Source organism: Ptiloglossa arizonensis, chromosome 7 (assembly GCF_051014685.1).
Source record: "Ptiloglossa arizonensis isolate GNS036 chromosome 7, iyPtiAriz1_principal, whole genome shotgun sequence".
Classification (NCBI taxonomy): domain Eukaryota; kingdom Metazoa; phylum Arthropoda; class Insecta; order Hymenoptera; family Colletidae; genus Ptiloglossa; species Ptiloglossa arizonensis.
The window spans coordinates 11,755,082-11,767,448 of NC_135054.1; the positions used below are offsets into that span (position 1 = coordinate 11,755,082).

Here is a 12,367-nt window from a genome sequence, read left to right on the forward strand (position 1 = left end):
CAAAAAGTTTAAATTCTCACGAAGTCTTGCAATTTTTGTAACGTTTCTTAACATGTGGTTCAACGTTGCTCTGATGTAACAAAACTCTATACCGTGTAACCAAAGTCTGACGTTTTTCTTCTAATTCAGAGTTCAAATGGTATAATTGCCTACAATAAAACTCCTCGGTTATTGTTTGATTGCGAGACAACAGTTTATGACGAGTAACTCTTATGTGTGTACATATATCGAAGCAAACAGGCAAGAAAGCTTTCTGCGCGTATAATCCTGTTTTCAATTTTAATACATTTGTTCGCGATCAACTTATTTTCACATTATATTTACTAATTAACACTGTTACTTTTACCAACATTACTTTGACTATTTATTTGTTACACATGGCTTCTCGAGAAGATCATTTATTCGTGTTTCGTTCTCTGTAGTCATTTGATTAAAAAACTATTTATATTATGTTCAGTTTTTTAAGTTTTCCGTACGATATATCCTCAATATTGCTAACGATTGTCTATAAAATATTAATTTCTTCAATTCTGTTACAACGATAAAAAAAAAACCTATATATGTATATAATACTAGCATTTATATATTATATTGAACGAATAGGTGCCCATCACGGTCGATTTGATTGTTTTGTCACTTTTATCGCATAGTTCTCGGAAAAATCGTATTACTTGTGAAATGATTTAATATCGGTAATAAAAGAATCGTATTACTTATGAAATGATTTAATATCGGTAATAAAAGAATCGTATTACTTATGAAATGATTTAATATCGGTAATGGAGTATTTCATTAATGGAAAATGTATATGTTGATGCATTAATTGCAGAATGGCTTAAATGCTTTACATCTGGCAGCTAAAGATGGACATTTGGAAATCGTCAGAGAACTTCTTAATCGTAATGCAATGGTCGATGCCGCTACCAAAAAGGGAAACACGGCATTACATATAGCTTCTCTTGGTGAGTGGACTCCTTACCATTCTAATTTTTTGTGTATTTTTTACACGAGACGAGAATGTTAACAAAAATAGATACAGAAATGTGCTGTTGTACTTTCTTGTGCCAAATTTGCTACATCACTTAGCACATAAATATTAATCGATGAATTTTTCAATAAATTATTTAATTGATCAATTAATTAATTAACAAAATGTTACAAAGAAGTAGAGAATAAATTGAAATTGTTCGCAGATATTTATCGGAAGTAGTTTTAGTCAATGAGTATTTTTGATCAAAATTAATATTTTATTACAGCTGGACAGGAGGAGGTGGTACAATTGCTTGTAGAACGATGTGCTTCTGTGAATGCACAGTCACAAAATGGATTTACGCCACTTTATATGGCTGCTCAGGAAAATCATGATTCGGTAGTCAAGTACCTTCTGAGTAAAGGTGCTAATCAAACATTGGCCACTGAGGTTTGTGAACACAATTTACGTTTATCATACTAGACAGATATTTAATGAAATATTCAGACACAACTGTTTTCTTTACAGCATAATTTGTAATTCTATAATAATTTAACATTTAAAATCTGTTTCTTGAGTTGGATGTTTTATTTTAATATACAGGATGTCCAATTTCAGTTAACACAACGATATTGATTTTTTAATACGTGGGTGTTTTCAATATTATTTCGAGATCAATATTCTTTTATTGTCACAGACCTATATTTTTTATTTCTGAATCCTATTCTAAATTAAGAATATGCATAACACTTGTAAATAAACACAATTACTAATAGCTTGTATCATGGAATAATACAATATAAATATAAATACAATATAAATATAAATTGTATGTATACAATACGATACAATATAAATAATTGAAACGGTTTTCGTTTGTGGTGAATTAAAACGAAATATGGTTGTTGATTTCTATGATTTACGGTCCATCGGGTCGTTTGTTTCACCGTATCGTTAAACAATTTTCTCGAGACGATAGTGTACAAACTTAAAGATGCACACGACGAAGAACCACCACAAACGAAAATAATGAAGTTCGCGTGTTAGCTGCAGTTGCTCACAATCCAGGTGTGAGTATTCGTTCAACGTTTTGCAGTTCTAAAATAGTATCTCGAACGAGTGTTCAGCGGATTTTAAAGCGTCGTAAGTTCCACCTATACGAAGTAACCTTGCGTTAAGAATTTCACGGAAATGATTTTCAAAGTCGAGCGACAATTTGTTAGTTGGCTCGAGATCAAATACAAATCAATGAAGATTTTTCCTTCGGTTCCCTGATCGACGAGATCACCCGATTCAATATCGCCAGATTGTATCTTATTGACTTATCTTAAAGAAAAGGCTGTATCACGATCCATCTATCACTCTAAAAATATGAAAGAGCTAATCGCAACTTTGAATTATTAGAAGATAAACTTGATCACCTGTGTATTTATTAAACGTGTTAATACGTGTTTGGAAGCTGAAAGTCACCATTTTGAGCATTTATTACAACGTTCTTGTACCAAAAAATTACATTGCATATTTATCAATCCAATAATGTATTAATGTAATAAACAACAACAACGACAGAACAAGTAGACTTCGAAACGACCTGAAAAACGATGAAAGACACGTTCCATTCTTTTTTTCTAATATTAGTTGTCTGCGAGGTGTTTCGTTGTGTCAACTTGAACAAGGACGTCCTGTGTTAATTAGTATTTCTTCGACGAGATAAGAACAAGTTTTACGAAACTTTTCTAAATTACTATTAGGTAACTTCGACACGAAATTACCTGTGTTTTTTTCTATATGTATGTTAATAGGATGGCTTCACTCCATTAGCAGTGGCGATGCAACAGGGCCACGATAAGGTAGTTGCTGTTCTCTTGGAAAATGACACTCGTGGTAAAGTTCGACTGCCTGCCCTCCACATTGCCGCTAAGAAAGACGATTGCAAAGCGGCTGCCCTACTTTTACAAGTATGTCGCAATCATTTGTCACCCAGTGTCCTAGATTGAATCCGATGCACTCGGTAGTGAAAAGGAACGAATCTAAATGCCAGATGATTCTATTATCTCTTTTCTGTTACAGAACGATCACAATCCTGACGCAACATCGAAAAGCGGCTTCACACCGCTCCACATAGCTGCACATTATGACAACGATCGAATTGCTTCCTTGCTTTACGACAGAGGAGCGGATATTAATTTCGCGGCAAAGGTAATTGATTTTTAACTAACGACGTTACGCGTCACAAATGACAAAGTTAGCTGAATTTTCATTAGAATGAAATTTCTTTATTTTTTATACGACGAGCGAACTGTTGATTATTGTTACGATATTCGTTTATTTTACAGCACAATATTACGCCAATGCACGTGGCAGCAAAATGGGGAAAAATCAAGATGGTAAATTTATTGATAAGCAAAGGTGCGAATATCGAAGCGAAAACGAGAGATGGCCTTACACCCCTTCATTGCGCAGCTCGATCTGGCCATCACGAAGTTGTTGATATTTTAGTCGAGAAAGGAGCTCCAATTGGTTCCAAAACGAAGGTAAGAATTTTCTTTGGATGCACTTGTGTTACGGATATTGCATGCCGAACGAATTAATTGACCCCTTGTTTTGTGTTGACAGAGCGGTCTTTCCCCGTTACACATGGCTTGTCAAGGAGATCATGTTGACGCCGCAAGGATATTATTGTATCATCGTGCACCCGTAGACGAAGTGACGGTAGATTACTTGACGGCACTACACGTTTCAGCTCATTGTGGTCATGTACGAGTGGCTAAACTTCTACTCGATAGAAATGCCGATCCAAACGCACGAGCTCTGAACGGCTTCACTCCGCTCCATGTTGCTTGTAAGAAGAACAGACTGAAGGTCGCTGAGCTCCTTTTAAAGCACAAAGCCAGCATCGTAGCTACCACAGAGGTACTTATTCTCATGTTCGCATTAGTTCAGTAGTTTAGTAACTCACATTATAGATATTATTGTACTAGTAGCTCCTTCTATATTTGTCTCAGCTAAAATATCGAGAAATGTTAATCCTAGAACTGTACACTAGTCGAATCGTAATGTAAACAGCATACTGGGGTATTTGTGTCTGGCATATTTCGTTTGTATATTTACAATGTATTTAAAAATCTACAAATTTTTCGCTTACATTACCAACTTTCTTCGACAAATTTGACCAATCGTCGCGAACAAAGTACATATGGAAATATTTTTTAATTTTCATTAAATGTTGATAATTGGGATAAAATAGAATTTTTCTGTTGCGTTTTAGTATTTATGTTTGTAATATATAATACTATGAAATAGAGGTGTTAACATTTTGGAGCTATACACGGTAATAAGAAACTTTTTGGCGCTACTTGTACAGCAGTAAGCTAGCGAATGAATGAAAATAAATATTCAATTATCTGTTAGACTTAATAAATGTTTCTACTATGGAAAATACAAAAAGCTTTTATTTATCTAAGAATTACAAGGGAAGAAAGTAACTGCTGCGAGAAAAATGACCCTAGTATGCAGTTCTAAGTTTATGCCAATATAATGACAGTTTAGGGGAAAAGAGTCTATTGAAAATAGTGGATTCTTTACAAGTAATAATATAAAGAATATTATTATTTCTTAGTAATAACTGATTTATTTTATTGCTTAGTCTGGATTGACGCCCCTACACGTAGCAAGTTTTATGGGGTGCATGAACATAGTGATTTATTTATTGCAACATGCAGCTAGTCCTGATATACCAACTGTAAGGGGCGAAACGCCTTTGCATTTAGCTGCCAGAGCGAATCAGACTGATATTATCAGGATACTTCTTAGAAATGGTGCCCAAGTTGATGCCAGAGCAAGGGTAAAGAAAAATACTCAATATGTAAATTTTTATTCCAATGTTTTTAGTATAACAAAAAGCCATAGAGTATTTTAATTTTGCATTCATTTTGTTATTACCTTTTTCTAATTCTTTGCCTTCATGTTTTTGTGCATACACAGTATAGAGTTTAAATAATATGAACATTGCAGGAAGAACAAACACCACTTCACGTTGCTTCTCGATTGGGTAATGTTGATATTGTAATGTTATTACTTCAACACGGTGCCGACGTAGATGCTACGACGAAAGATTTGTATACACCGCTTCATATTGCTGCTAAAGAAGGCCAGGAAGAGGTACATCTTTAAATATAAATACTGTTTAGTTAGTATTTAGGTAATCGTTACTGATTGTAAGTAATATGAATTTTATAATTTGTGTTGTTGTATAGGTTGCATCCATTTTGTTAGAAAACGGTGCATCACTTACCGCTACAACTAAAAAGGGATTCACTCCTTTGCATTTGGCAGCTAAATATGGTAACATGAACGTAGCAAGATTATTGTTGCAAAAGAATGCACCGGTTGATGCTCAAGGAAAGGTCAGAAGCAATTCTGTTGTGCTTTTTTTTACGTTATATTATATTAAATATAATTTTTGTATCAAATACTAATTATCTTAATTAAATGTAGAATGGAGTAACTCCACTTCATGTGGCATCTCACTATGATCATCAAAATGTAGCACTACTTTTACTTGATAAGGGTGCATCACCTCATGCTATGGCTAAAAATGGCCATACACCATTGCATATTGCTGCACGTAAGAATCAGGTAAGTAATAGTAAAAGAAAATATAAATTAAGCTGATTATGTGAAATACCTATTAACATTAACAATCTACTTTTATGTTTGGTGCAGATGGATATTGCAACTACTTTATTAGAATACGGAGCAAAAGCAAATGCGGAATCAAAAGCAGGATTTACGCCGCTACATTTGAGTGCACAAGAAGGCCACACTGATATGTCAACACTTCTTATTGAGCACAAAGCAGATACAAATCACAAAGCTAAGGTAGCATGAAGCTCACAACAAATTAAATGTTACAATTTATGAAATTATTTTTTATTAAATAACTTCAACCTTTTTTGCAGAATGGTCTCATGCCGCTTCATTTGTGCGCACAAGAAGACAAAGTTAACGTTGCATCTATCCTCTTAAAAAATGGTGCTCAGATTGATGCTAAAACGAAGGTATGATATCTTATTAAATACCCAGTATTTTTTTGTTTTAAAATTGCAGGAAGAAATATAAAAAAGATTTGCTATTGAATAATCAATGTTATTGTAATTTGAACGATTAAATCGTATCTTTTATGTAACGATTTTTTATATACAAGAAACAAGATACTCGCAAGAACAAAATGTAAAAGCTAAAAGAATAATAGTGAAATATTTTCTGAGATATATCCAATATTATAATACTTCTATTAACACATTTATTTGAAAACAAAAACGATGTGTTTGATTCTAGGCTGGTTATACTCCGTTACATGTGGCAGCTCATTTTGGTCAAACAGCTATGGTACGATTCCTCTTGCGATCTGGTGCAGTTGTTGACAGCAGTACTAATGCAGGATATACTCCGTTGCATCAAGCTGCACAACAGGGTCACACCCTAGTGATCAATTTATTGTTGGAGGGTAAAGCCAAGCCGAACAATACGACTAACGTAAGTCAACTTTGTAAATATTTTTAGTTTATAATTTTTTGCTGATGCATCGTCTTTAAAAAAATGTTTTATTTTTTTACAGAATGGCCAGACTGCTTTAGATATTGCTCTAAAACTTGGTTACATTAGCGTCATCGAAACTTTAAAAGTGGTTACAGAAACCGTCATTACAACGACTCACACCGTTACTATAGAAGAGAAATACAGAGTTCAAGCTCCTGAATTGATGCAAGAGACATTTATGAGCGATAGCGAAGATGAAGGGGGTAAGTGCTTGTTTCTTTTTTATTTTACAAAATTTCAATTGTTGCTTTAATTGTAGTCTCCGAATCAAAATTTGAAAAATATTGCGATGTGAAAAGACATCGCGATAATAATTGGGAACATAAAAGTAACTTTAAGGACCAGTCGGGTCAATATTTTTCGGAAATCAAATTAAAATTTAAGGTTTTAATTTGTTCATTTTTTTATTTCATATTTCTATTTAAGATAATGCTTTAGTGTTTTAGGAAATTATTTTACTAATGTACTAAATTGAAGTTTATGAAATAAGCAGTAGTAATCTATCAGGATGCTTGTAATGTAATTTTGCTTCTGTGATGCGCGCTTTTTATAGTTATAGCAGGCTATCGTATGTACACAAGAGTATTGACATATTCAAATTTGAATAATTAATCTTCAATACACGTTAGAATTTATTGCATGAAATTACTTCTTGAAACGATTTAATTGGAAAGTATTTGAAATAAAATTTTATAAGTATTTAGTTAAACGTATCGTAAAAGGATGTCAAAAGGAAAGAAGATAATCATTAATTCTAATCACACACTTTTACAGTATTAAACAAATTTTTACCGCTTCGACAAAACATTATTTATCGATACCAATAATTATCCATTGGTAGTATATTTCGTGCAATATCGTCTCTGCAACATTAGCAAATTGTATCTTGAAATACAATTTTTTCGCGATTTTTTATATTTCGATAGCATTTCGTTAAAGAAATGTCTCTTCGTATCTTCGTAATAAGTATATACTCACCATCACGTAAATTAAATTTTAGCAGATTACAATTGTAATCGCACGTAGTAAGAATAAAACTATTCAATGTATGTCTACAATGATTATGAGTATATAATCTATTCGTCTAATTACGTTTTAGTACCAATGGTTCATTTTGCAATGCATGTGCCTGGAGCATGAAAGCACAGAAAAATAATTTTTTTTTTGAATGCATACCATGAACCCTACAATGACTTTTCCAGTACAAATTAGTGATATTTCCGTACCCCAAAAATGATAATTATACAACCAAATTTCGGGCAGCAGAAAACACTAACACTCATTGACAGGTACTTAATATTTGGATCGCAATACCAGCCACGACGTCTTACTTGAAATAATGAGAAAAGTGTTTAGAGAGCCATAAGTATTTTCCAAATTTCAAATTTAGAATCAAAATGCTAGATGGTGATATATTATTTGCTTGTCTTGTTGCGTTTATGTTACATTCATTTCGCAAGAGCATGTGTTTAGCATATGTTCACTGGGTTGTTGCTACAATTAAGAAATATATTTAACTTCCCTGTCTGTAACTATAGTCTTTAGATGTACAAATAAAATTTAGTGAGAACTTGAAGACATTTCGATTATTTTACATATATATACATATATATGTCATAGACCATAAAGGTTTAGAACTTCAATAAAATTCTATAACGTAGTTGCCTCCTTACACAGGTAATATACTTTAACGCTTTTTATCGGTAGTGATTTAGAATCAATTATAAAAATAATTACTTTCACAAGATAGTACTGTTACATATATTGAAAATTGAATTAATAAAACAATGTTGCTTTGCAGTTATCTGTGTAAGACTTCTTGTATCATAAATAGTATACATATTGTAGAAAAAAAATTCCTTTATGTATATTCAATTAGGTGAAACGAAGTTGATTACAATAAACAATATTTAACAGGTTTGCTTGTTTGCTTTACTAGAACCTTTTGTTTGAATACGTGCAGTTCATTAAATAATAAAAATATAGAAACGACGTATGTCATTAGAACAAATTTATACGCGTAACTTTAAAAACTACTAAATTTCTATCGAATAATCCCTGGCTTTTTCTAACGACACCTCGTTAATAAGAAATTAGCAGATTTTCATGATCTCATATATTTATTTCAACGAAAGAGGGGCAGAGTAAGTGTAATTACAATCAGGTAAAATTCTGCATAATTTCTTTCCAAACTCGTAAACTGAACAGCAGAAATTGGAGCAACAGTTACACCGTTTATTATTCACAACTCCGTTTCGATCTTCCCTACAAGACTCTCTCTATATCCACGAAATTGTATCTACCTATCCACAGACCGAAATATCGTTGTAAACGATAAACAATGTAACTATCGCTCAGAATTACATTACGAGAAATGGGAAGAAAATTGTCGAAAATTGTCGAAAATTGGACGAATTATCCATTCTGATCTAAAGAGGGAAAAATGATAAAAAGTATATTCATTGTTTTGAATAGCATCAATTTCGAAGAAGTCGAAGCAAACGAACAAACTGCGTTCCCGCGGTAATCTTATCTACTGCTACGTACCGTCTGGTAATTAAAACAACCCAGTGATAGCGAAAGTTAGAAACAGTGTTTATGGTGCGAAATTAGCGTTTTGATAAAAAAAAAAAAAAAAGGAAGAGAAAAAAAGTGACCTTACTCGACGGCGTACGATGTAGGTGGTGATGAAATCGGCATGGCAGCCATGAATGTGTACGGGCAGCCTCCACACGCGCAACACGTGTATCTTCCTTCTTACTACCAGGGCCAAATGACCTATACCCGTAAGTTGTCTGTACTCTGTTTCTGTCACTCTTTCACATATCACACGTGCGCGCAACATTCTATATTTATATAAATACATACATACAGCATATACATATATATATATATATCTATCAGCACATAGGTACGAAAAATGAATTTTGCGTACGTGCGCATCGGATCATTCGTATATATATATATACATTTTTTTTTTGTTTTTTTTTCTCCTTTCTCTTAAATTCCAAAATTCCATGCGAAAAGAATTTCAGTTACTCTCGTTTTTCTGTGAATTTTTGTACCTGTACACGTTCACGTGTTAATTATTCGGGGACGTTCAAGGATTCGTTTAATCGTCCGAAATTGAACACGTACTCTTTCTATACGAATAATCGTTACCTTTCACCTCTGTGTTACACCGTGAATTAATCGAAATCGTAGTTAGAACGTTTTCGATGATTGTACGCCTGTTTGATTGTCGTCGATTCCCTTGAGATGAATCCAACGAATGATTTTTTGCATACTTTTGTACCATTTAGTTCGTTCTAGTGGATTCTTTCTCCTATTGTTATGCGTTGAGACGTAAATAACAGAGACATGCACAGACATACCTCTCCTTAAACCGCTATTTGCTCACACTCTGTTTCGTTTACCATCCTTGTTGCTCCGTTTCCTACCCGTGTAAAATTGCAAGCCTCCGTATATTTGAAACGCTTCTAGTAGCCGTAAAAACCTATTTAACCATATATTTAAATTATGGGTTGAGTTTTTAACACTGTGTTTGAACAATTTGTGTTGTATTATACAAAAGGAGTCCAAATGCTATCGAAATTTAAAAGAAGTTTTGTTTGCCGTGATTGTCGAACGCAACGTTTTAATTACAGTATCGATTCTACGATTATAACAAATACACTTGTTCTTTTCTATTTTATTTTCTAATCTGTAAACAAGGCTCTTGGGAACTCTTTGAGGTTTTATTTAAAAAATTGTATCATTCATAGATATCGAAGTAAATAATCTCATTGGTATTTAAACAGAAAAATGATCAAAATTATGTTGAATTCTTTTTATATTTTATTTTATTTTATTCTATTCGATAAGAAGTATTCTTCTCCAGAACTATATGCTGTTTTGAATCAGTTACGTACGCAGTATAAAATAGTAGGGATATATATAGAAGTGGCGTTATCCTCGCTACTTATAATTCAACGAGATTACTATCATCTGTTCATTAGTCGTCACTGAAGTATCTCACATGAGTTCCATTTATTATGCCGGAGTCACAAGTATAATTTCGTCACTACGCTATCCATGCGTGTACAATACGTACCATTACTATACCATTACTGTATTCTCATCGGTATCAATACTCACAAAATCGATACGATTAATTATACATACGAACGTGTGGTAATATTAAAAAAAAACCTTTTTTTTATCAATTTGACATAGTTCCCCTTCAAGGTATAGTCGACAAAGACACACCACAGGAGTACATTAATAGGAATAGTTTGTAAGTGTTTTTCTTCTTCTGTGAAAACGTAATGAATGTCTTACGAAAAATAGGTGACTTGTTTTACGGTTCATCCGTGAAGAATCGTCAATGATAACAAAATAGTCGAATTAAGGTAGTCAGAAATAAACATAAAATAGAAAAATGATTCGAGCGAGGAATTCGTTCGAGGAGAATTGAAACAGTTTCCTTAAACGGTGTCTGGATAAATATCTTACAAAACAATTATTTATATCTCGTGGTTCGACGTTTGCACAAACTTTTTATTTTTGCTACCACTATTATAACGTTAAAAACGTTGAGAATACTCCTCGTTTTCTTAATAAAACGTGCTTGTACTTCGGATCGTTGCACTGGTCGTTTTTAACGAATTTTCTATAAATTTTAACGAATTTTCTATAAATTTTCGAATTTTCTATAAATTTTCGAATTTTCTACAAATTTTAACGAATTTTTTACAAATTTTATCGAATTTTCTACAAATTTTCGAATTTTCTACAAATTTTATCGAATTTTCTACAAATTTTCGAATTCTCTACAAATTTTCGAATTCTCTACAAATTTTAACGAATTTTTTACAAATATTAACCTTCGCGTATTATCCGTGAACGAATTTCGAACGACTGCAGCTGCAACACCGATTCAAGGTTTAGGTTTCGCTCCGAATGAAATGTCAATACCGCGTTCTCACGTTTTCGAATATAAAACAGAGAAAACGGTACATTAATGAATGTAGGGCGCGTTACTACTACTGTTAATGCAATTTGCATAATAACGAGTTGTGCGATCATTATGCCAGTCGGCAGGAACAGACTCGGGCTTGTGTGATCTGTTTTGACGTATCATCCGCGTACCTACACGCATTCTGCTTCAGCTGTTATGCAACAGCTGGTATGCGTCTTGTACCATATTATTCGTGCAGTTAGTTTAACCCCTGTTGGCTGGCAAATGGCCAAATACGATTCACGACCAAAATACCAGAATTTATATAACGAATTTCTTTTCATTAATTTCCATTCGGTGTTCAGTTTATATATTTATTTATTTATTCGTTGAAATCGTTCGATTGGATTCTATTTGGATCGTTTACTTTCGTTTTCCACACGTTTCGTGCATTTATGCGTAAGGACGTGAGAAACGCGGATAAAGCGATCAACGAATACTAACGACAGCAGTTAACGTTAATTGATCACGTTACACCGTAAATGGGGACGTGAGCACACTTTACGAAGCACAGGGGAGTTGTGTGTATATAACGTTCGTCCTGTTGAAAACGATCCCCGATAGCCGATTCTCCATCGAAGGATTCCACGGAAGGATCGGTTCGGGTTTACCAAGATCGAACGATCGACACATAGTCACGTGTGGCGCGCAATTGAAGACATTGAAGGAAAATTTCCACGCGACTCGTATACCTCGATGAATTACATCCTACTGTCTAATTACCGGTTGTAAAATTATTTTATGACTTCACTCCTACCACGGGTCCGTCGACGATATCGTTCGCGTTACGTAGTTTG

At 33.5% G+C, this 12,367-nt stretch overlaps 1 protein-coding gene across 22 annotated transcripts in view; it reads left to right on the plus strand.

Moving 5' to 3' along the window:
• The window catches only part of LOC143148799 (uncharacterized), a 113,986-nt gene that overhangs the window by 39,721 nt on the left and 61,898 nt on the right, over positions 1-12,367 (plus strand). For 20 of the 22 annotated variants that reach the window (XR_012992589.1, XR_012992592.1, XR_012992593.1 and 17 more), the window contains exons 4-18: positions 830-962; positions 1,257-1,420; positions 2,773-2,928; positions 3,041-3,169; positions 3,307-3,504; positions 3,587-3,883; positions 4,617-4,814; positions 4,985-5,131; positions 5,227-5,376; positions 5,468-5,608; positions 5,696-5,851; positions 5,932-6,030; positions 6,311-6,508; positions 6,591-6,774; positions 9,253-9,357. Coding sequence is in view for 6 of the 22 variants with exons in the window: in XM_076315452.1 (XP_076171567.1) it covers positions 830-962; positions 1,257-1,420; positions 2,773-2,928; positions 3,041-3,169; positions 3,307-3,504; positions 3,587-3,883; positions 4,617-4,814; positions 4,985-5,131; positions 5,227-5,376; positions 5,468-5,608; positions 5,696-5,851; positions 5,932-6,030; positions 6,311-6,508; positions 6,591-6,774; positions 9,253-9,357 (2,455 nt within the window). In the remaining 16 variants the exon portion in view is untranslated. The remainder of the gene's footprint in view (positions 1-829; positions 963-1,256; positions 1,421-2,772; positions 2,929-3,040; positions 3,170-3,306; positions 3,505-3,586; positions 3,884-4,616; positions 4,815-4,984; positions 5,132-5,226; positions 5,377-5,467; positions 5,609-5,695; positions 5,852-5,931; positions 6,031-6,310; positions 6,509-6,590; positions 6,775-9,252; positions 9,358-12,367) is intronic. The other 2 variants (XR_012992596.1, XR_012992597.1) reach the window with 1 other exon arrangement.